Below are 25,309 nucleotides of genomic sequence, written 5' to 3' on the forward strand. Positions count from 1 at the left end.
GATGTCAGGTATTGTGTTATCTTGGAACGATAATTTCATCATCAGGTTCAAATTCAAGACTCTTGCCAGAATATAAAATCACTAAATAAAATAAAACTAAAATCACTCAACAACACTAATAATAAGTCGAACCTGGAATTATTGTTGTAATATGGCCCGGATTTTGGTAGAGGCATTGATGGCCGCTATCCTAGTAGATCTCAAAAGTTCAAAGTTCCAATGGAACTTCTAGTTTCATTGTGAACTGGAGGTTTGAATCAAAAGAATTTAAATGTACCAAAAAATCTCTAATAGAGTCCTGTCCATGTTCCCACACAGAAAGAATATCATCAACGAAACGAAACCAGAGGGAGTGTTTTAAGTGGAAACTATTCAAAGCAGATTGTTCTATGAAATCCATTCAATAATTTGCCAAATAAATAGATAAAACAGTGCCCATGGATAGGCCCATGATTTGAAGGAATTATTTATCTCGGAACTTAAAATACAAAAAAACTTGTTGCAAAGACGAACAAGCGTCATTATTGTGTCAATTTCCAAAATCTTGTAATCTGACCAGGCAGGATTTTCCTCTAGTTTTCTTTGTAAGGCCTGCTAACATTTATGGTCATTGCATGAAGTGTACATAGAAACTGCATCGATTAAGATAAGATGATTTTTTCTGTTGTACTTTGAAATTTTAACTTCTCAATAAATTCTATAGAATTTTATATGTAAGATTTCTGTGTCCTTAAAAGATGCCTAAAAATATCGGCCAAAAACTTTCCTACACCTGTAGCTGGATAACTATAAAATTCTACCGTATGACGTAGGCTAACGGAATATCTGTTTTATGGATTTTAGGCAAACCATAAAATTTTGGGGCTGAACATCCCCTAGGTTAAAATTTTTTGTACATTTGCCGGGCGATCAGTCTTCTATCTCTTAAAATTTTTAATTAATTCTTCAATTGCTGTGTGTATTTGTCTGTGGCATCAATTTTTATTTCTTTGTAAGTATTTTTATCCATTAAAAGGGTATTTGTTTTCATTTCATAATCTGCAGAATTCATAATTACAACTGTGTTTCCATTGTCCACTCTTGTAATTACTGTATTTTTACCTTTTTTAAGTTCCGAAGGATTTTAATTTCTTCTTTTGACTAAGTTGAAAGCGACAAAGATGGCCTATAATCAAGAATACTCTTTACAATTTCACCTCTGCGTAGGTTTGGATTTTCAACCTCCCCATGAGAGCTAAAAATAGCAGACTCCACGCCGGCAATAGTTTCTAATGTATTTAAGGCTGTTTGAGCCATTGCAAATTTTGACCCTTTTGAAAGAATACCTCGCTCCTTGGATGTAAAGGCCTTAGAAGATATTTTCCAATGGAGGGCCAGGACTAAATCTAGGAAGGAAAATCCGTTTTTGTTGAAACTGTTGAAATTCCAGTTTTGAAAATATCTCCGATAAGTGAGTTTTTGCTAAATGGAAAACTTGTTGGTAAGACCTTTTTGAGATATGTAAAATTTGAAGAGAATCTTGAACAAATAAAATCTGATATAATAATAATTTTAAATTTAATTTCCTGTCTGTAATGGTGTCCCTTTGGAATCTATGGGTCTTTTAAAATACGCTTTACACTTTTGTAACCCTTTCCCAGAGTAAACGGGCCCTTAGATTGTGTGCCTAAATGTAGGTCAAAACGTAAAGAGTGAGGAAGAATTCAATGCCTTTTCCCAGTTTCTAAAAAATTTAATTGACGAATAAGATTTGCATGTTTTTTTAACAGAACTTAAAAAATCTAAAACAATATTGGTCCAATGCTCCCCGTAAGCTTGCGTAAATACTTTCTAAGACCACACTGGCTATACATGACGTGAAATGTATAACGTGTGAAAAGTGTATACGTCATGCATAGCCAGTGTTGTCTTAGAAAGTATTTACGTCAAGCAGAGTCCCCTGGTCATATGGGAAATTTTACATTGGTAGGCCCCATCAACAACTTGGTGAAAGTTTGCATGAATACAAAACTTCAACAGATAAGTCCCTGAGATTGAAAAATAAAAATGACAATTTTGATTCCGCATTTGCCTAGCATATTTTCGAAAATCCTACACATGTTGTTCTTTATGAGGAGGCAACCTTAATATCTACTGTAAATGGCCTACCGCAATCTTTCAAAGAGGTAGTTGAGATAAAAAAAATATATAAACAGGAATTTGGCTATAAATAGGGACACCTTAGACATTTCATTAAGCCCAATTTATAAGAGTTTAATACTAAAAGACTTTTGATTTTTGCACCCAATCAAATTTAAGAGAACCTATTAACATTTCTAATGAAAACCGAGATGGCAGAAGAGCAAAAAGTATTGCGAGGCAAAAGATTCTCGCACAATCTCTTCGGTAAATTCCTTTTTTCCATTGGTTTCAGCGTTGGTCTTTCATTCAGTGTTTGTTCGGATCTTGTCTAGTGAACTCTAAAAGGTTAGATTATTGTTATTTTTTTTCTTTTTTATTAGCACTGAGGACAGCTTGGCAGAAGTCCTTGTCAAAATATTTGCTGGTTTTTCGTCTTCAAATTTTATAACTGGCTAACAAAATCCTCATTTTCTCACCCTCTTTGGGATTTATCATTGATTGTTTCCTTTCTTCACCTGGCTTCTTTTGTCACGCATACCCAGTCTGGTTATAGAAAGTATTTATAGTAAAGATCGAAGTGGGTACAGTGTATTATGTTTTGTTGTTGTTGTTGTTTAGACCAGGCCACTTCGTATCGAAGGAGTCGTCGTAGGGACTTTGAAAAGGATACATTCAATTAAAAATAGAAAGGGTTAAGGCCCTTTTTAATATTAAAAAGTGACTAGAGAGTGACTAATTCCCTTTCCAAGCCCACCCTCCCATTTGACCATTAAGTTTAAAAACTAAAAGTTTACTTAAGATTAAATAAAAATTCACCGTGATAATGATAATTCCCAATAAGGCATCTCAGCAGAATCCCAAGAACGACTGAAGGTATTATGTTCAAACTTTCGGGGCTACTTCTACTCTTAAAATTTAACCAAATCAAAATAGCGTAACTGTATCCAAGCTATCAAAGAAAGTAAACAGATTTATTTTGCGAATGGCATTAAGTTTTCCATTTCAGGTCAACTAGAGGAGGTATGAAACTAAATTAAACACTAATATTTGTGTCCAGATTTTTAAAAGGGTGTATGTTGTTAAAAATTGCTGAAAATTTTTCTCCAGCATACAAATAGCAGGTGCAACTATAAAGTCTTAAAAAACGAAAAGATTTTAAGAATTATTTTCTTTTTCCCTGAAAAGACTCTGTCAATATGAAACGAACAGAAATCAATTAAAAAAACTTTTTCCACAAAATAAGTTTTTCAAAGAAAAGTAAAGAACTCCATTAAACAAAAAATAAGCAAAAATAAAATCAAATAATCTACCAAGCGTGAAATTACCACAAATCGGCATAGATAAATAAAGGAAACCCAAAACAAACAGAAATTCCAATAAATAACCGAGTCAAACTCAAAACAAGCAGAAATTAACATAAGTTGGGCTCAAAACCCCTATGCGTTCCCAAGGCCAGAACATAATTTGCACTTTACTAAAAATTTACAAATGAATGTGCATTGTCGGTTTAATATACATATACTGATATTTAGTAATCAAAATGTAAATATTATTTGATTTATTAAAGTTATAAAAGTAAAAAAATTTATATTTTTTCAGTAAAGTGCAAATTTTGCTACTGGAGCAATTTTCTGCTTAGTTTAGTCTAGTTATTTTCATTCCTTAAAGAAATATAGTTAATCGTCATTGACAAGGAATTAATCAGAGGGATGATTTCTCAATAAAATAGTCCTTATTAAGAACATTCATCCTACCCTCATAGTTAACTTCTTTTTTTTTAAAGAGTTATAAATAGTATAAATCGTTCGGTTTCTATTTGCATCGCAGTTTTAACTGCATTTACTTAGAATTATTCATCCTTTTTTCATATTTTTGAATTTTTTTTTAATGGAAAGGCAATGTTTTAAGAAATTATTTAATAATAATGATGAATATCGTCATTTTCCTCCAATATTTATTTTAATTGGAGTCAAACGTAATTCACAAAATGTGGTTTGCAGGATGCAGGAAATTTGTTTTCTTTTAGGGCAATCGACATGTATACTCTCTATATAAAAAAAGTATACTCCTCTAAAAAGAAAAAAAAACAGAAGAAGAAAATAATATTCATACATTTATTAATTTCAACAATCTTATAAGCAACGGTGAATACGTAGGAGATTCAATGAAAATTGTATAAAATCTGTCATGCCAAATATAGAAATCAAAAGTACAGATAATAAATTCCTCTTTACTGAAGGTATGCAGCCTAAAAATTTACCTGAACACTAAAACCTTAAATACACGTAAATAAAAGCCTTACAGGCATTTAATATTATTGGAAACCAATCAAAAAGGGTTAATAAAAATCCAGGCTGGGCCCAGAGCAATAAAAAATTAACATCCCCTTCTGACACCAAAGCGGACTTCCTAATTCAGTTCATTAATGTCTTCCACTTTTCGGCCTATTAAATTGAAACTCGTTTTGGAAAAAAAATACACAGTAACAATCAAGGAAATGTTTTACTTTTATTCGTACAATATATTTTTTTTTTGACTTGCGTTTTGAAACATTTTAAGACAATTTTTCAAAATCTTAGGCTTATTAGTTCTTTAAAAACTGGAGATCCCCACTCCTCCCTTTGGAAGAAACACTCAACATTACAACCCAAAAATACTTGACCGCCAAATTAACCCCCAAATTAATGACGAAACAGCTTTAAAGCATTCTTGATTGATGCACAAAACAATATTTAACTTCATATTGATTTACGAAGAAATAGATTCAAGACAAAAAAATGATAGTGGACAACAGAAATAAAAGAAAAGGAAGCCCAAAATATTAGCTAATTATGCGAAACAGGTCAATTCCAATTAGAAACAAATGTGTGGAAAGGTCTGTTCAGAACAAACCCCTGAACAGAGCAGATTCGTTCAATTAGCTCATGAGCAGTTCTGGAAATTTAATAGCATAGGATCCAAGCTGTTCCAGTGACAAACTAGACTCGAATGGCTCTAAGCGGTGTTTTTGCTCAAATTCAAATATTGGTATTCCAGGTGTTCTTTTCTGAAACATAAGAGATGCGAGTAAATGACATATCCAAGAAATGGAGAGAGGGAGAAAAAGAGAGAGAGAGGGAGAAAAAGAGAAAGAGGGAGAGAAAGAGAGAGGGAGAGAAAGAGAGAGGGAGAGAAAGAGAGAAAGAAAGGGAGAAAAGAGAAAGAGAGAGGGGGGGGGGGGGGCTAAAGGTAGAATTTAAATCAACACAGTTGTACCCGTCGTAGTCAACTAAACATAAAAGGATATTGCAGCATCACGAAATATTTCTAATCGTCACGTTGTGCTCATCAGATGGTGATCAAATCTGAGAACTGCTCAAGTGAAAAATAAATGTTTACCCATATACTTCAAAGAATTCACCCTCAAAACTGTTGTGACCCATACCATTCCTTCCCATTGGAAATTTTTAGCTGGAAGCTTATTTGCGAAAAATTTTGCTTGTCAAAAATCACAATATTTTGCTTGTTACAAATCACAATGCTTTGCGTACCACAAATCAATCAAAAATATACCGCTTGGCCGAAATCACAATTAAAAGCATGCCAGACAAAGCGATAAATCCATTAAAAAACGTAATGATTCAACTTGAATTATCATTAAAAGAAATATAAAATTCTATGAGTTAATTAAGGATTTAACTCTTTTTTTCCAGACCTTATACAAATAATAAATTGTAAGTAAATTTTTCTTCCTAGGGCCTATTTTCATATACAACTGGAAACAGTTTGTTTCCCACTTTAGGAGTTTGATCGGTGATTCATAGTGTGCCAAAAATTTAATTTTATTAATATTTTTTTTTCCTTTATAACTTTTCAGAAGTTTATTTTATCCCATTTACATGAAATAATAAAAATTTGGGTAAAGGTTTTGTTTTATTTTATTCTTGTGAGCCTTAGTAGAAGTAGTAGTAGCAATTAATAGTTGTAATGTAGTAGTAGTGTTAGTACAACTTATAGTAGTAGTAGTAGTAATATACACATAGTGGCTTTTGGTCAATTCAATATGCCCCTTAAAGTGCCCTGAAATTTTCAACTTAATAGACCATCTCTGAGATATTGCTGATACGCCATTTTGACAGCCTGCATGCAGAAAGTGTGTTTTGATTTAGTTGAACATCCCCCTATGCCTTTCCTGAAAGTTTCATCTTCCTACCCTTAGCCTCAGTAGCAATAGTCACAGTAATTGTAGCAAAATTAGCAGAAGTAGTAGTAGTAGCAGAATGCAAAAAGTGCCATTTGATTAGCTCATTATCTTTCTCAACAGGCCCTGAAAGTTTTAACTTAATACTCTAAGCTGTTCCTGAAAAATTGCTTAAACATCCTTTGGACAATCTTAATCCACACAGTGTTCTGATTTACTTCAACATGCCCTAAAATCGTCTTTGAAAGTTTCACCTTAATACCCTTATCTTCAGTATAAGTAATTCGTGGCACCAGTAATAGTAGCAAAAGTGGTAACATGCACATAGTGCCTAATGGTTAGTTAAACATCCCCTCAACATGCCTTGAAATTTCAACTAGGTACTCTAAGACGTTCTTGAAATATTCTTACATGCTCTTTTGAAAACCCACATGCATGTAATTTGTTAAGATTAAGTTGAAAGTTTTGCCTTAATATCATTAGCCTCACTAGCTACAGTAATTGTAGTAGCAGTAACAGTATACACATAGTGCCTTTTGATTAGCTCAAGATTTTCCTCAACATACACTGAAATCTTCAATTTAATCAACTAAACCGTTCCTGAAATACTGCTGGTACACCCTTTTGACAACCTACATACTCAAAGTGTGTTTTGGCTCAGTTCAACATCCCCCTATACATTCCCTGACAGCTTTACCTAAATACCCTTAGCTTCAGTAATAGCAATAGTTCTAGACATAGTAGCGGGATGCACATAGCTTCTTTTGTTTGTTTTTTAACATGCCCCTCAAGACACGCTGAGAGTTTCAACTTAATAAAGATTAACAGTCCCCGAAGTACTGCTCATGCGTCCTTTAGACAGCCTGCATGAACATAGTGTTTAGATTTAGCTCAACACTGTGCCAAAATTCCCTGAGACTGACATCTTAATACCATCAGCTTTAGTAGCAGTAGTAGTAGTAACAGCGGTAATAGTAGTAGTAGCGGTAGAAGAAGTAGTTGTATGCAAATATTACATTTTGGTTAGTTCAACTACCCGCACAACAAGCCCTGTAAATTTCAACTTTATACACGAAGTAGTTTCTAAAATATGTCTGACACACCTTTTTGACAAACTGCATGCACACAGTGTGTTTTGATTCAGTTCAACTTCTCCCTCAATATTCCCTGAAAATTTTCCCATTAATATCCCTTGTGACAACTTGTAATAGTTGTCACACTAGTAGCAGGAGTATTAGTAGCACAAGTAGTGCAATTATAGTGCCTTTTAGTCAATTGAACATCTCCCTCACCAATCCCTGGAAGTTTCAACTCAATTTACAACCCGTTGGTAATATTTCCTTTTCGGCCAATTGATCATTCTCCTCATTATTCTCTGAAAGTTCTAGCTTAATACCTTCTGTCAATCCTGAGTTACACCCTTTTGACAATTCTGCATCCGCTTAGTGTGTTTTGATTTAGTTTGACACTCCTCTCAGCATTCTCTGACAGCTTCAACTGAATGCCCTTAGCCTTTTGGACACCAAAGATCAAACCCCCTTCCCCTCCTTGAAACAAATACTACATGTACCGTGAGTAAAATATGATATATTTAAAATACAAAAATAAAGTTCCTTCTTTCTAAAGATAATTCCGACTTCCTCTAATTAAGTCTAAATCTAGTTTAAAAAAAAGAAAAGTTCTTAATCAGCAAAAAGAAGAATTTCATTTTAGCCTCAGATAAAGAACGGAGCTACTCAGTTTTGAATTTCGCCGAGAAGAGTGGTAATAAAAAAAACTACAAAATACAATGTTTTCGCAGGAAGTCTAAGTAATAAGAGTGTGTGAACGTTTAAATCATCAAAAATATTTAAGAGAGATCATTGGACGGAGGGTTTGGCCTTCCTCAGGACTTACGCCAATTGTGGGTCAGCTCTTAGAGCGCAGGACGAGGTCTATGTTAGATAGTGTGGTAAAAAGTGCTTTTTGGAAGATTATTAAGATCAGAATTATATTGACATTCAGGCATTGCGATTCAAATTATTATGCAGTCATTGTAGAGACTTGGTTATTATTTGCCGTCAATTGAATTGAGCCCTGTTGTACACCTAAATGTAAGTTACAATAAATCTATTGCTCTTCTATTTGTGTTTATTTTGTTTCATATGTCTGTATCAAGTCACACGACAGGTAATTAGTTCGTATGCCTCCAAGGTAGCACTCCCAGGGATCTGATTTCTAAATAAAGTGAGATGTAATTGATTTCAAGATAACCCAAGGAAAAGAGGTTACACTTATATAATTGCATATTTTATTTTCTGACGTTCAGCGAGTGGCGTGGTCACCCAGTTATCTATCCTCCCCCCTTTTCGCCGCCTGCGCAGCCCGTGACGGCACGAGACAAACTATAACGGCTCGGACGATGCGAGCGTGATATTCCCCGGCGTAACCTTTGATCTTCTTATCATTTTTATAGTTTGCTTAGCCTATCACTTACCTAAGAAAAAATTCACCCAGCGGAAACGGCACAATCTTTAGCGCTATAAGCGGCACTATCGAAGAACTTATAAGGTGTAAGTTCGCAGCCTTAAGGTACAATATCACATTCGACGCGGTCAATCTTCATTACCGCAGTTAGGACGGTCATAACATATTTATCGCTACAAATGGCGCGGCCTGTAGGATCAGAAAAAAATCCTTAGTATAGTAGATAGGCTAGAACCACAGATAATCTAAGTCCGGTAGGTGAACTTTAGAAAGATATATATAATAAAATAAGAAAAAGCAATAGAGAAAATTTTCAGGAACACTCCTGATTAAGGCAAAATAAAAATATAAAATAATACAATATCAATCAAAATTATATAGAATAAATAGTTAATAAATAGCAAATATTTCAAAAGCCCAAGGGCAAGCAAATCCTAATGACGGGACGTCATTAAGTAATAGGAAGAGTAATATGTACCGTGAGTAAAATGTGATATATTTAAAATACAAAAGTAAAGTTTCTTCTTTCTAAATATAATTCCGACTTACTATAATTAAGTTTAAATATAGTTTCAAAAAAAAGAAAAGTTCTTAATCAGCAAGAACAAAAATTTCATTTTAGCCTCAAACAAACAACGGCGCTATTCAGTTTTGGATTTCGCCGAGAAGAGAGGTAATAAAAAACTACGAAATACAATGTTTTCGCAGGAAGTCTAAGTTATAAGAGTGTGTGAACGTTTAAATCATCAAAAATATTTAAGACAGATTATTGGACGGAGGGTTTGGCCCGCCTCAGGATTTAGGCCAAATATGAGTCGGCTGTTAGAGCGCAGGACGAGGATTATGTTTGATAGTGTGGTAAAAAGTGCTTTTTGGAAGATTATTAAGATCAAAATTATATTGACATTCAGGCATTGCGATGCAAATTATTATGCAGTCATTGTAGAGACTTGGTTATTATTTGCCGTCAATTGAATTGAGCCCTGTTGTACACCTAAATGTTAGTTACATTAAATCTATTGCTCTTATATTTGTGTTTATTTTGTTTCATATGTCTGTATCAAGTCACATGACATGTAATTAGTTCGTATGCCTCCAAGGTAGCGCTCCCAGGGATCTGATTTCTACATAACGTTCGAGGTAATTGATTTCGAGATAACCGAAAGAAAGGAGGTTACATTTATATAATTACATATTTTATTTTCTGGCGTTCAGCGAGTGGCGTGGTCACCCAGTTATCTATCCCCCCTTTTTGGCAGCCGGCGCAGCCCTCAACGGCACGAGACAAGATATAACGGCTCGGAAGATGCGATCGTAATATTCCCCGGCGGAACCTTTGATTTTCTTATCATTTTTATAGTTTGCTTAGCCTATCACTTGACCTAAGAAAAAATTCACCCGGCTGAAACGGCACAATCTTTAGCGCTATAAGCGGCACTATCGAAGAACTTATAAGGCGTAAGTTCGCAGCCTTAAGGCACAATATCATATTCGACGCGGTCAATATGTTGAACGGAGTCACAATATGTTGAAGGAGTCACTATAGTTTGATGTCGACCTGTTCCAAATCCAAACTTCAATTCTCCTGTGATTAACCTAGGAATCACCGCAAAGGTTAATAGACGCAAGCCATGAACTAACAATTTTATAAGAGAACTGTGATCCCCAAGTGCACGAATGAACAATTTTATACAAGAAATACATTCTCTATGTGCCTTAAATTATTCCAAAAATTATATGCTGAGAAGAAAATAAACCCACTCCCAGTGTTCGACCTCTGAATGATAAGGCACCCTATGGACTATCAAAAAGCAAGTGAGAATGAACTCTGATAGCACACAGGCCGCTGATCCTACAAAAAAAAATAGCGATACAAATTTTTATGACTGTCCTAATTGCGGTAATGAAGATTGACCGCGTCGAATGTGATATTGTACCTTAATATTGTATTTTGTATTTTGTAGAAATATTGTATTTTGTAGTTTTTGTATTACCACTCTTCTCGGCGAAATTCAAAACTGGATAGCACCATTCTTTGTCTGAGGCTAAAATGCAATTCTTCTTTTTGCTGATTAAGAACTTTTCTTTTTTTAAAACTAGATTTAAACTTAATTAGAGGAAGTCCGAATTATCTTTAGAAACAAGGAACTTTACTTTTGTATTTTAAATATATCACATTTTACTCACGGTACATATGCAGGCATGAAATGTGTTGTAAAATTAGACCTCAAACTTGATAATGTAGAGTAACTTATGTTTAAAGGATTGTTTTAAATCTAAGGGAGAATTAAATAAGTATTGAAGAATTAAATAAGCCTTGTATCGTTGTTTCCGTTCTCAAAACAAATTTGAAGACATCTCTGTTTTAGATTTCCTAATGGGAATTATATGTATATGAAACCAACATGATAATAATGTCGTTTTATTAAAAGCAATGTCATGTAGTAATATCAGTGTATCCTTTTATATTGTCTTGTAGGGTTACATTCAACCCAAAATTCACCTAATCGCACTGTTTATTATCTATTATGATTTCTTGATTTTAAAGAAAGTGTGATTCTGCCTCGTTATTTTTATTACAGGAAGTGGATTGACATATTGGATAGCAATAGTTACAATGAGTTGTCCAGTGCAGATACAACCTAGTAGCATCTATTTTCATCATACCTCAACCAACGAAGAGTACTCACCATAGACTCCAGCCAATTTTCATCCCAGCTACGTCTACGAAAATTACAGTTACCTTTTGATCCTTGTTTCCTCGACCATGAACCATATTACGTATCAGGTAACATTATATTTGAATCTCGGGATCCATTGCATTATCGAACTATATAATTACATAAATCCTGAGAACCCCATCGACCAGTACAAGATATAAGTACCTAAATATCACCCATGATAATCCTTATGGACACATGAACCATTTGACTGTAGCCTAGTTATGATATTTGATGATCCCAAAAATTTTTTATATGACGCAGATTCACGTGTCGAAATACCTTTCGACCATCTCTCGGAATCCATCCTATCCCCTCTGTGTGGAGGGTTCATATCTGTTATCCCATAATATTACGAGATAATTTCTGAAAAATGGACCTGGCAACCGACCATTGAATTACAGAAACCAAAATTAACCCCAGTGACTAACCCCTCAGTGACAATATATCCCTCCCACAAGTTAAAGACAATGTGTTGAAAGAGTCACTATAGTTTGATGTTGACCTGTTCCAAATCCAAACTTCAATTCCCCTGTGATTAACCTAGGAATTGCCACAAAGGTTAATAGACGCAAGCCATGAACTAACTATTTTATAATTGAACTGTGATCCTAAGTGCACGAATGAACAATTTTATACAAGAAATACATTCTTTATGTGCCTTAAAATATCCCAAAAATGATATGCTGAGAAGAAAATAAACGAAATCCCAGTGTTCGACCCCTTAATGATAAGGCACCCTATGAACTATCAAAAAGCAAGTGAGAATGAACTCTGATAGCACATTCCTACACCTGTATTTTGAAGCATCATTTCCTAGTTTACAATTAGACAAAACTTGTTGTGTGAACACAATTATTCTTGAACTGTTTCATGAAGAAAGTATATTGTAAGTGCTTTAAAAATTTTGCCAAGACGATTGGAGTAAAGGCCCATAATTTACAACAGGAGGGTTGAGTACGCTAAAAAGACATGAATGGTGATGAAATAGATGTGAATTCACATATTTTACTTCTTAATAAATTTGATAACTCAAAAATTCCTATATCCTATCACTAACGTTGCGTAGCAAACATCCCCAGAGAAAGTAATCTAATGTTACCAGTGAACATGGTAAACCCAATATTGTGTGTTTTAAATCGTTCTTATATGTAGCCTTAGATGTTCAGATAGAGTTATTTGTAGCGTTGTCGTGCTATTCATTTAATGTAGCGTAGATAGAAAGCAGATAGTGTAGCGTAGATAGAAAGCAGTAGACAGCAAAAAAAAAAACTTGTAAAAGGTAAATTCTACAAACAAAATCTTATGTAAAGGTAGTATAGCCCCAACCTTGTTGGAAATGTAAAAGTAATCAGTGCTAAATGTAGAAAAAAAATCCTTAGTATAGTATATAGGCTAGAACCACAGATAATCTTAGTCCAGTAGGTGAACTTAAGAACGAGATGTATAATAAAATAAGAAAAAGCAATAAAGAAATTTTTTTAGCACTCCTTATTAAGCCAAAATAAAAATAAAAAATAATACAATATCAATCAAAATTATATAGAATAAATAGTTAATAAATAGCGAATATTTCAAAAGCCCAAGGGCAAGCAAGTCCTAATGACGGGACGGCATTAAATAATAGGAAGGGTAATATGTACCGTGAGTAAAATGTGATATATTTAAAATACAAAATAAAGTTCCTTCTGTCTAAAGATAATGCTGACTTCATCTAATTAAATTTAAATCTAGTTTAAAAAAAAGAAAAGTTCTTAATCAGCATAAAGAAGAATTGTATTTTAGCCTCAAACAAAGAACGGCGCTATCCAGTTTTGAATTTCGCCGAGAAGAGTGGTAATAAAAAAACTACAAAATACAATATTTTCGCAGGAAGTCTAAGTTATAAGAGTGTGTGAACGATTAAATTATCAAACAAATTAAAGACAGATTATTGGACGGAGGGTTTGGCCAGCCTCAGGATTTAGGCCAATTATGAGTCAGCTGTTAGAGCGCAGGACGAGGATTGTGTTGGAGAGTGAGATAAAAAGTGCTTTTTGAAAGATTATTAAGACCAGAATTTTGTTGGCATTTAGGCATTGCGATTCAAATTATTATGCAGTCATTGTAGAGACTTGGTTATTATTTGCCGTCAATTGAAGTGAGCCCTGTTGTACATCTAAATGTAAGTTACAATAGATCTATTGCTCTTCTATTTGCGTTTATTTTGTTTCATATGTCTGTGTCTAGTCAAACGACCGGTAATTAGTTCGTATGCCTCCGAGTTAGCGCTCCCAGGAATCTGATTTCTACATAACATTAGAGGTAATTGATTTTGAGATAACCCAAGGAAAGGAGGTTACATTTATATAATTACATATTTTATTTTCTCGCGTTCAGCGAGTGGCGTGGTCCCCCATTTATCTATCCCCCCCCCTTTTCGCAGCCGGTACAGCCCTCAACGGCACGAGACTAAAGATAACGGCTCGGAAGATGCGATCTTAATATTCCCAAGCGTAACCTTTGATCTTCTTATGATTTTTATAGTTTGCTTAGTCTGTCACTTAACATAAGAAAATTTCACCCGGCTGAACCGGCACAATCTTTAGCGCTAGAAGCGGCACCATCGAAGAACTTATAATGCGTAAGTTCACAGCCTTAAGGCACAATATTATATTCGACGCGGTCAATCTTCATTACCGCAGTTAGGACAGTCCCATAATTTTTTATCGCTACAATAATAAACGAATTGCATAAATTTCAGCTTTTGCCTTGAAGGTCGCGGGGTTGACATCACAGGAGACATAGTTATTGGACCTTTCAATTATGGGGAACAAAATAACTACCTACAAATTTTGATTGGGTGGGCTTGAGGAATGAAGGGGTGTGGGGAGTGAAAAGGCCTGTTTACGTTTGAATGGTCGTAATTGACGTAATATAATTTAACACTTAGCAGAAAAAATCACGTACATAGTATGAAATCGACTTACAGATTCTTGTTAGTTTTTTTTTATAATAGACAAAGGTATAGACAGGGTATAACCCATACCCTAGAATAGAGTATAAAGTAGGAACTTTCACGGAAAGTTTGTGGTGCTTTAAAACTGAATCAAAAGACACTATGTGTATGCTGGTTGCCATAAAGACCTCTCAGCAAAATATCAAGAGCGACAGAGGGCATTAAGTTGAAACTTTCTGGGCTACTACAATTACTACTTTTGCTCTTATAATTGAGATAAATCAAAAGAGAGTAAGCGCATCCAGGTTGTCAAAATGGCATATATACTATGTTTTGGAAAATGGTATTAAGTTTTATTTTTCATAAGAACTGTGGTATGCTAAGATGAGTAAGACGCTTTCTAAATAATATTTCTGAAGATGCTTTCTGATGATCGGAACATAAATTCACTTTACTGAAAACAATCTTTATTTTGCCTTGTACATTTCTATTTCTCAAAATCACGAAAAAAAGCAAAAAAAAAACAATCATAGCCAAGATTACAGAAAAAAATAACAAATGAATGTGGATTGAGAGTTTAATTTACATATACTGATATTTATTCCTTTTATTAAAAAAAATCAAGTGTATTTTTATAAGAATACATAATTTGGCTTAATATTTATATGTTAGAGAAAATTTTTCGACAGTTTTTAGTAATATACGCCTAGGATGTGTGAACCAAATTTTCACTCTTAGGTTGATAATTGAAAAGTGCTAGAGTTATCAAACACCTTTAGTCCTCAGTTTGTCTCACTCAGTCCACGGATTTTTTTTTGTGTACCCAACTGACTCACCGTATCTCAAACACTAGGCTGCAAGAAAAGTGTGGTTCAATCCCGCTTTCTAAGGCTATAAGGTTGAGATGACTAGGGCACGTTTTAAGGATGAAGGATGACAAAATTGCCGAAGATTGTCTTTTTCGGCAAACCGTCCAGGGCTAAACGAAAAGCAGGTCATCTGCAGTTCAGACGAGAGCATGTCACAACGAAAGATTTTTAAGGAAAATGGTAACTTCATAAGAGGTATAAAAAGGGAGGCTTTGAATAGATTAGGATGGATGAGTAGCGTGCGTAGCTGTGCTGGCCTCAAGTGGCTTGGTGCTGCAGTGAGCTGTTGTTATTACTAATAGTAGTATACGCCCTTTTAAAAAATTAGACATACAAAATATTTTTAATTTACGTAACACCACAAGTTTTTCATAAGAATAAAACAATACCATTCCCAAAAAAATTGTATTGATGCTATTTTGACAACATGGATGCACTTGTACTTTTTCGATTTAGTTCAATTGTAAAAACAGAAGTATTAATAATAGCATCTCTATATGTTTCAACTTCATATCAGTCGTTCTAAACATATTACTAAGACGTCATTTGGGAACCAGCATACTCATAGTGTCTTTTGATTTAGTTTTAAAGAAAAATAGTTTTTTAAAGCAAAGCAAAAAAGTAATAGAAGGCGCAACAAGAGTAGTAGTAGTGATAGCAGTAGCAGTATTATCAGTAAGCAGTAATGGTAGTCACATTATGCCTTTATAATGTGGTCTAGCACAACATACCCTTCTTATGCCCTGATAGTTCCAACTAAATGCTTTAAGCCGTTTCTGAAATATTCCTGATACGTCCTGTTGATAACCTGCAAGTACATAATGTATTTTGATGTAGCCCAACATATCCCTCAACAGTGAATGAAAGTTCAAAATTAATACCACGAGCCTTAGTAATATTAGAACTAACAGCAGAAGTACTAATACTACTAATAGGAGTAGTAGTATGCATATAGTCATTTTATTAGCTTAACATACCCCTCAACATGTTCTGGAAGTTTCAACCTAATAGTAGGAGAAAAATAAGTTTTGACCAGGAAAAAATTGGTATAGAAATGGTTTCTTCACCACCCGGACCGGAAAAAAAATGCTTAACAACATATCAAAAATCTAAATCTATAGTTCGATGCGAAATTGTTTTTTTTAATGTTTTTTTATTTCTTTTCTCAAAATCGGGGAAAAAAAAAATCAAAAACGTAAACTATAATGTTTTACACATCTTTTTAGATCAGCTTTTGGCTCTGAATTCATTTCTGATACTCATTTCGTTACCTGACCAAAAGAAAAATATTTATCAGCAAACAAAAAAAAAAAATGGGAAAAAACTGTGTCTTTGGGGAAAAAAACTCTTACCAGCGTTTATCAAGGTCTACTATGGAATAAGTTTGTCGTTCTTGTAGTCTATTTGGCTATGTAAACAAAAGGCTTAGAAAAAAAAGACTAAACAAAAATAAACAGGAATGACGAAACACCTCAGCGCCAAACACCATGAGACAAGGTAGGTTGTAACTTAATGTGTTCAGAGAAAAGCTTTTATCTTATTTTTCAAATATATAGAAATTGCACATCATCAAAATGTACAAACTAGATTTTTCATCATCACAGTTAAATGTTATTCTTCTTCAGTAAGTTCTTCTTCTTGAAACTTCGAATTGTTGAACGAGCTTCCCTTACAGGTACGGCAGGCTATAGTACACTCAAGTCCATTTTTCTTACAGGTACACTTTTCACTATCACAGCCGTCAATACGTCACGAGTATTTGATAATTTTCAGCAGCTGAGACTGAGCGGCAGGGAGATCTGTTTTTATTGGCGCAAAAACTTCGTTATCCTGCAGTTTCCATCCCAGGCGTAAAGGGTCTACTGGGTTCCCGAGCCAGATTTGAACTTGGCAGTAGACACGTAGCGAGTGGTACTTCGCTGCTGCCTGAGTCGGTGGCAGTTCTTGTGGATGTACGAAAGCGGTGGCAGTGCTCACTTTTCCGTGAAAGATCAGCTTTCTGGCAGTGTCCAGGTTCGAAACATCAGGGAAACCATACAGTATCAACAATGCTCGCTCTCCTGCTGCCACAATATCGTCAAGCGATGCAAGCTTGTCGCCAAATATAGCAGCGCTGTCCCTGAAACTCTTGTTGGAAAGTAGCAGCTGAACGGCTTTGCCCTTTCCTATTCCGTAAAGGTGAGAGATATTGTCACAACCCAGCACGGCATGACAGAATGGTATCAGATTGCTCACATCTGTTCCTTGATTCTGATTCATCTCACTAATAGCCCACGATGTACTTGTACCACAAAACTTAGTTGCTGTTTAGAAATATAAACGCCCGGAACGCGAATCTGATCGACTTATCAGAAGAACCAAGAAGTCAGTATCATCAGCAACCACGATTGTGTCTGTAAGACTAGCAGCTTCTACGGCTTTTTCTACAATCAGAACGTCGGCGTCTCCTTCCGAGTGGAAAATTCGGAAACCTACGGCTTCCAAATGGTTGCCGAGCAGCTTCAGGAAACGTCCCTTGTTTGTCTTACATGAAAGAAACTCTTCCTTCTTCATGCAGAGGGTCATCTCTTCGGTGAAAAAAACTTGGTGTCCAACCATCCTTGCTTGACGTATATGGGTAGTATTTTTAATTGCTGGACCACCTTCATATCCGTCAAACACAACGATCGCACTAGGGTACCTTGCTTGTACTCAATGGACGTATGAAGCAAAGATGACCTTGAAGGTTGCCCTACCTTCCATGGAACTCGATGTAGAAGAGAACCACCATCCAAGATGATGTTACACGCAGAAGCAGGTCTTGAGGGTGACTGAGTCTCGATCCCGCAAGCCTGAAAGATCGCTTTTGCAAGCTCTGGCTTATTTGCTTTTCTCATAAGGCCATCGCTTTCGAAAAGAGAAGGAGGAATCGTACAAAGTTCGTACTTGAAGTATTCTCTCGGAGATCAGTTCGTTGGGCTACTATTATAAACCGCTGGAAAAGAAGCGCCGGATCTATGTGCGCTACCACAGAGGACCCCGCCTTTTTGGCATTCATTAGGGTCACTTGTTTTTTTTTCTTGAAGACTTGCTCCTTCAAGGTTTTTCCCGTCATCTTACTTAGAATGAACTTTCTAGACACATCGGCCTCGTCAACATTAACGTCTTGGGAAGAAGTTATGCCGTTGGCACTGTTTCTAAGCTTATTGTCACCTCTGAACGGAGAAGATTCTGCGAAGTATCCGACGAGCTTCTGGGTCTCGTCGAAGTCACGCTCTTTTCTACTGGAACTCATGTCGCGGTGCTGCTCACTTGTCGAGTAGCCAATTTTTGTAAAATTTTGCATCAAGAAGTTGATCTCCAGGCATGCTGGTCTTGACAGAACCCAAATGGCTCTCTGCTGTTCTGTCATCCCACCTCTAGTTGTAAGACTGCCCGATGTTTTCAGACTTCTCATATACTCCTGCTCGATGACAAGATCTGCCGAGAGCCCAGCCCAGCGTCGCTCTGATCTTCTAATGGTCTGACCTCCCTGTTCAAATGCTTCGAAGATTGGTGGGTGACTAGTTTGAAGCTTAGCCATCTCTTGCTGGTATATCCAGACCGACTTGACATAGAGGCTATGTCCAGATGCTACTAGAAACAGAAGTATCTCTACTGCAGATTTTAGGTGCAAATCCCACAGGCCTAGTCTCTCGGCACGTATGAACTTAAGCAGTATCCCAACCATGTCAAGGTACTGAAACCAGAGCTTCGCAGTTCTCTGAGTCAGCAGGTCTTGGCGTCTCTGCTTGAGAAAGTTTTCAAGTTGCTTGAGCTGGGGATCAGGACTAAGATTTTCGGGTGGGAGGTATCCATCCAGTACGTTAGCGAAGACAGTAGACATGTCTAAAGACGTCAACGTCACCTGCTCTTCTTCGAGGAGATGAGCATACATGGACGAGCTCACGAGAATGTGAGATCGAACAGCTCTAGAAATCGCTTTTCCAGAAAGAATGTGCGGCACTGCACCAGTTGCGTATACCAATTCAAGAACCTCTTTCAGATTAGAACCCTAAATAGTGTGTCCTATGCATCTGACGAAACTCATCATCAAATGAAAACTGCTTAACTTGAGAACAATACTGCTCAGCTCATTCGTCGTGTCGGACTTGAGGATCTTCATAGATTTCCACCAGAGCAGCTGGTCAAATGTGAGAACGGGTGTGAATCCATAGGTTCTGCCTTTCGAAGCTACAAAGCGCAAGGTTGAGTAAAGGCAGGATTCATTGCTAGACGGGAGGTCAATCATCGGCAAAAACAAGACGCTTGCCTTGCTGCGAAGGTTTCCCGTTTCATGATGTATTTGGTTAGAGAAAACTGACTGCATGAATCCATTCCAGCTCGGTCTTGGGACATTCAGGAACCCGGTAGCTAACCAGAGCTGATCGAGTGAGGCATACTGGCCGTTGACATTTTTGCCAGGGATCTTCTCATATTGCACCTTTGAAAGCACTGTCTCACTTAAGCGGTAAGGGTAGATGGGAATTTTTCCTTTTTGGGCTACTTCATCTAATGACACTTCAACTCTCGGAATGGGTGATCAGCTGTTAATGAGAGGAGGCGTGACTGTTGCTAGCAGAGCCATCCCATGGAAAGTGTTTCTTCCGTCCATCGTGCAAACATCGTGATCTTCATTATCAGCTACATGCTGCACAGCATGTGCGGAGGTAACTCCTGCAAGGCTAGATTCATCATGGACTGATGCACAGCGTTTAAATTTCTGGACTTCAGTATAGGAGGAGCAGAATCCATGGCTGTGTAAAGCGTCAATAAGAAATCTGGACTTGAAATGGTGATCCAGTTGCACTGTTAAGCCTAGTTGCAGTGGACAAATGAGGGCACGCGGGCGAGCTGCTTGAACGATGGAATTGCCAATGGCAAGCACTTTGAAGCAAATATCGGTTCCAACGAATATTTCATCTAAGAACACCATTAGGCTATTAGGTAGAGAGCCTTTCAGCTGTTCTCCAGAAAAAATCTGCTTTGCGGTCATATATGATTCCTTCTGTGCTGGCAGTCCTTTGATATCACTTTTGATAATCTTTGCTGCTGCTCTAATAAGCTTGATTTTCTCACTCTCTTCGTTATCGGTTTTGTCCAAGTAACAAAAATTTTGGAGTATCGCTGATGCTTTTTCTTTGAATGTCACCACGTCAGCCTTACCGTCAATAGTTGCAAATACTAGCTGGTCACTGAAATATTCCAGATGCTTGCTCTTCAAGTACTTGCTAGAGTAAGGTTCAAGGTCTGTCCCATTCAAAAGCTCTCCCATTTTAACAACAAGTTCACTGACTGTATACTGTTCTTCGTCATTTTCATTGAAAAAAGTAGCCAGCTTCAAAAACGCCTGACATCTTTCATCTTGACTTGGCCTTCCCCTTTTTGGACGTTTTTTATCTGGCTCGGTATCTTCGGGCATTCCAAAAAGTTCTTGCGTCGCAAATCTGGCTGGAAGGCTCTTATTTAATTGAAATATAGAAGAACAGGCTTTGTGATAAGTTGCGTCAACTGCGTGCAGGTCTGACACTGAACGTATTCGGCGGAAAACGATATTTGACCAATCATCATCACGGCTTTGAGATTTTGGGTAGTGTTGAGATTTATCCCTGTAGTGCAGAAAAAGCAACACTCTTGGAAGCTGAAACTTGGAGTCCGTGATCGGAGTACCACTTTTTCTGCTTCCGTCTTTTCTTGCAAGGTTCGTCGTCTCTCATTCTCAATTTTCGACAGGTATATTCTGTTTGTGAAAAGTCTTTCTGCAAGTAACATGGACTTGGTTCCCTGCCTCGACAGAGTTTTGCTAGCTTCACTGATTGCCATAGCTCCTTTTTCTGCCAGTACTGACGATTCTGAGGTGTGTATTGACCGTTCACAAAGGGGACATAAAACTGCGGTCCCCGCCATCTAAAAAAGAGAACTGGGACTAATTGAGTATAAGTAGCATAAGTTTGAGTAGTATAAGTAATAAGTGAATATAAGTATGGGAATAAGTAGAGCTGTCGGTGAATGTTACAACGAAAAATCTGATTCTGAACCGAAAAATCTGTAGCTAAACCCTCCCCAGTTCAGATAGGTTACTAAAATAAATGTACTGTCAATCTTATTGAGGGCCGGCGTCGAGTATCATGGGTGCTTTAAGGATTCTTGACCAGGGAAATCTGACAGTCACATCCGCGAAAGAGACCGGCGATAGTCGATAGTACTCTCGCTTCCACTAGAGAAATAGCTTTTTCGTTCCGCCTAGCGGTGTCGACCGTGCTGCACTCTAGCGACTTGTTTGCTGTACTCAAGTTTTCTTCAGACAGATGGTGCTGATAAAATATGTGTCAGAAAAAAGAGGTAGGACGAGCGTAGAGTATTCTTTCCTTTCTATATTTCCTTCCTCTGATTCCTTTCCGCTTCGTAGTAGTTACGTTACAAAAGCATCGGCAAGAAAAACAAACAAAAACGCACCTGTGTTAAATCTCTGCTCGGACTTCAAAATACTTTCCATCTGAGGAATTTTTTTGCAGATAGGTGGCTCTACAAGGCTCAGCAGAATGAAGCAGCTTTGAAAAGAATGTAAGATCAAAGCATGGTGTAACAGAAAGTGAATATCAGAAGAGACTTTCCAGCTGGTTGAAAATGTCGTCACCAATAAAGCTCGGTAGGAAAAGAAATGGATTCGGAACGCCGGTACGCTATTTGTTCAGATGGGGGAGAATGAACCGAAAATTCGTGCTCCTCTTCAAAAAATACCCTGTGATAATGTGTCGCTTGATATTTTTTTTTTTTTTTTTTTTTTTTTTTAATTTTTAAAAAAACAAAAAAAAAAAAAAAAAAATAATTAAATGATTAAACGTGATGTTTCTGTCTAATAAAAGAGCACAAAAACAATCGTTTCTTAAAAGGGAAACCATCAATAAACTACTTTTCTTTTCACGGTTCCTCATTCTCGGATTCTGGAAATATCTAAAAAATAGGCGCAAAAAACGTGAAAAAAGGGAATTTCGCAACGGGATGGAGATTTAGATTTTTGATATGCTGTAGAGCTCTCTTTTCTGAACACAGTGGAGCAAAAATAATTTCTATACCAATTTTTTCCTGGTTCGACCATTTTTTTCCGTATCTTTCCCCTACTATAATACTATAAACTGTTCTCGGTATACTGATACGGCCATTCGACAGCCTGCAGACATAAAGCGTATTTCAATTAAATTTAACATACCCCCAATAATTTAAAAAATGTCACCTTAATACCCTTAGCTTTGATAGTAATATAACATGCGCTTGTCTTTTAACATGCTCTTACAGTTTCAGCTTAATACTCTAAGCTGTTCCTGGGATATAGCTGTTACGGCCTTTTAATAGCCTGTAGATACATAACAAGTTTAATTTGGTTCACTATCTTGTTTAAAATTCCCTGAAAGTTTCACTGTAATACCCTTAGCTTCAGCAGTACTAGTGGTAGTCGTCGTAGCAGTAGTAGCAGCAGTTGAACTAGTAGTGCTAGTAGATGTAGTAGTATACAAATTTTTGTTTTGCCTAGTTCAACATCTCTTTTCTTCTACTACTACTACTAAAAACTCACTGCAGCACCAATTCAGCTACCAACACAACTATTCGAGCTCCTCCTCCATCTTAATCTATTCAAAACCTCCCTCTTTACCCACTCACAAGAAATTCCCATTTTCCTGAAATCTTTCTTTACAACATCCTCTCACCCCAAATGCGGATGACCTGTTTTCCATTTAGCCCTAGACGGTTAGCCGAAAAGGACAATCTTCGGAAATCTGTCATCCTTCGTCCGCAGAACATGCCCTAACCATCTCAACCTTTTTCTCATTATAGTCCTAGAAAGCGGAGTTGAACCACACTTTTCGTACAGCCTTCTGTTTGAAATACGATCAGTCAGTCAGGAACCCAAAACAATCCGTCGGATATTTCTCTGGAAAACATCTAGCAAATCTTCTTCTGTTTTTCGGAGAGCCCATGCTTCAGAACCATATTTGACCACTGTCGTCCCAATATTCTAATCTTGGTTCGCAGACTTATATTCCCATTCTTCCAAACTTTTTTACGTTTTTTTAGCCATCTCAACCCTTCTCTCATTATAGTCCTAGAAAGTGGAGTTGAACCACACTTTTCGTACAGCCTACTGTTTGAAATACTGTCAGTCATTCAGGAACCCAAAACAATCTGTCGGATATTTCTCTGGAAAATATCTAGCAAATCTTCTTCCGTCTTACGGAGCGCCCATGCTTCAGAACCATATTTGATCACTGTCGTCCCAATATTCTAATCTTGGTTCGCAGACTTATATTCCCATTCTTCCAAACTTTTTTCAGCTGTGAATAAAAACCTGAGCCTTGGCTATTCTACTTTTAATATCTTCAGTGTTCCCATCATCTTCCTAATAATTCTACCAAGATAAGTGAAGCTATCCACCTAATCAGTCTTTTCAAGCCTCACAGACAATCTCAAGCCTTTTACCTCCGACTCATTATATATTCATACCTATGAACATTATGATACTACGGGGAAGCAACACATAGTAGAAGAATTAGCTAGGAAGAGAGCCTTTTGATTAGTTCAAAATCCACCACAACATACCCTCAAAGTTCCAACTTTGAGGAACTTTGAGTTCCAACTTCCAACTTAATGTTATCGTTCCTGATAAATTACCGTCACCCTCTTTTGACAATCTACATAAACATAGTTAGTTTTGATTTAGTTCAACATGTACCTAAACATTCATTGAAAGCTTTACCTTAATACCCTTAGCCTTAGTAGTAAAAATAGTTACAGTAGCATTACTAGCAGTAAACACACAGCAACTTTAATTTTTTTTCAACATCCTCTTCAATACACGCAAAAAGTTTCAACTTAATACCATAAACCGTTCCTGAGCCATTGCTATCTCACATCTGAGACATTCCTAGCCTGCATACGCATAGTGTGTTTTGATCTAGCTCAACACTGTTTCAACATTCCTCAAAATTTCCGCCTTAATGTGTAGTAATAGTAGTACCAGTAATATTAGTAGTGGTACTAGCCTAAGATTTAGTAGCAGCATTAGAGTACCAGTAGTAATAGTAACAGGAGTAGTAATATTAGCAGTAGTAGCAGGATACAAAGATTACCTTTTAATCACTTAAAAACCCCTTCAGACACCAATCTATTTTTCAGGATAGTCCCTTCTGAGAAGCTGCATACAGACGGCACATTGTGATTTAGTTGAACTTTCATCCTTAATATTCCCTATAAATATCACCTTCACATCCTTAGCCATAGGTGTAATAGTAGTTAGACTAGTAGTAGTAGAAGGAGTACTATTAGTACTAATTGCAGGACTAGTAATAGCTTTAATACTAGTAGCAGCAGTAGTGTTAACACATTGCCTTTTGGTCGGTTGAACAACCACCTCATCATGCCCTGAAAGTTTCGACTTACTATATATAGCATTTACTATAATATTGCCGATATACCCTTTCGATAACCCGTATGTTCATAGTGTGCTTTAACTTAGTTCAACTTCCTCCTCGAAACATCCTAAAATTTTAATCCTAATACTCTTAGCGTCAGTAGCAGTTGCGATTGAAGAAGTGGTTGGATTATTTTTAGTAGTAGCATACACATATTGCCTTTTGGTTAATTGATCTTCCCTTTTAAGCATTCCCTGAAAGTTCCAATTTAATGCCTTAATCCATTCATGAGATACACCCCTTTGAAAATCTCCGTGACCATTGTGTTTTTTGGTTTATTTCAAATTTCCCCATAACATTCACTCAAATTTTCACCTTCACACCCTTATACCCTTATTTCACCTTCCTATTATAACCCTAATAAGGAGTAGAATCATATCAGTAGGTGCTATTAGTAGGATCAGGTACAAGTAGAAGCAGGAGTAGTGTTGCAATAGTAGTAGTAGTAACAGCAGTGGCGGTAGTACTAATAGCAGTTTTGGTATACACATGTTGCCTTTTGGTCAGTTGAACATCCCCATCATGATGCC

General features: G+C 36.6%; 3 protein-coding genes across 3 annotated transcripts in view; 1 reads left to right on the forward strand and 2 right to left on the reverse strand.

Moving 5' to 3' along the window:
- Positions 1 to 25,309, forward strand: part of Pngl (N-glycanase Pngl) — a 492,631-nt gene that overhangs the window by 284,049 nt on the left and 183,273 nt on the right. The gene's annotated exons all lie outside the window — the stretch shown is intronic.
- The window catches only part of LOC148946270 (uncharacterized), a 279,226-nt gene that overhangs the window by 190,452 nt on the left and 63,465 nt on the right, over positions 1 to 25,309 (reverse strand). The window lies entirely within an intron of this gene.
- Positions 4,900 to 25,309, reverse strand: part of LOC148946271 (uncharacterized) — a 29,210-nt gene continuing 8,800 nt past the window's right edge. The window contains exon 3 of the mRNA XM_089097903.1: positions 4,900 to 5,167. Within this exon, the coding sequence (XP_088954029.1) occupies positions 5,039 to 5,167 (129 nt within the window). The 3' untranslated portion in view covers positions 4,900 to 5,038. The remainder of the gene's footprint in view (positions 5,168 to 25,309) is intronic.

This window comes from Artemia sp. Qi Xiang Cuo, chromosome 12, assembly GCF_049724085.1.
Source record: "Artemia sp. Qi Xiang Cuo chromosome 12, ASM4972408v1, whole genome shotgun sequence".
Classification (NCBI taxonomy): Eukaryota; Metazoa; Arthropoda; class Branchiopoda; order Anostraca; family Artemiidae; genus Artemia; species Artemia sp. Qi Xiang Cuo.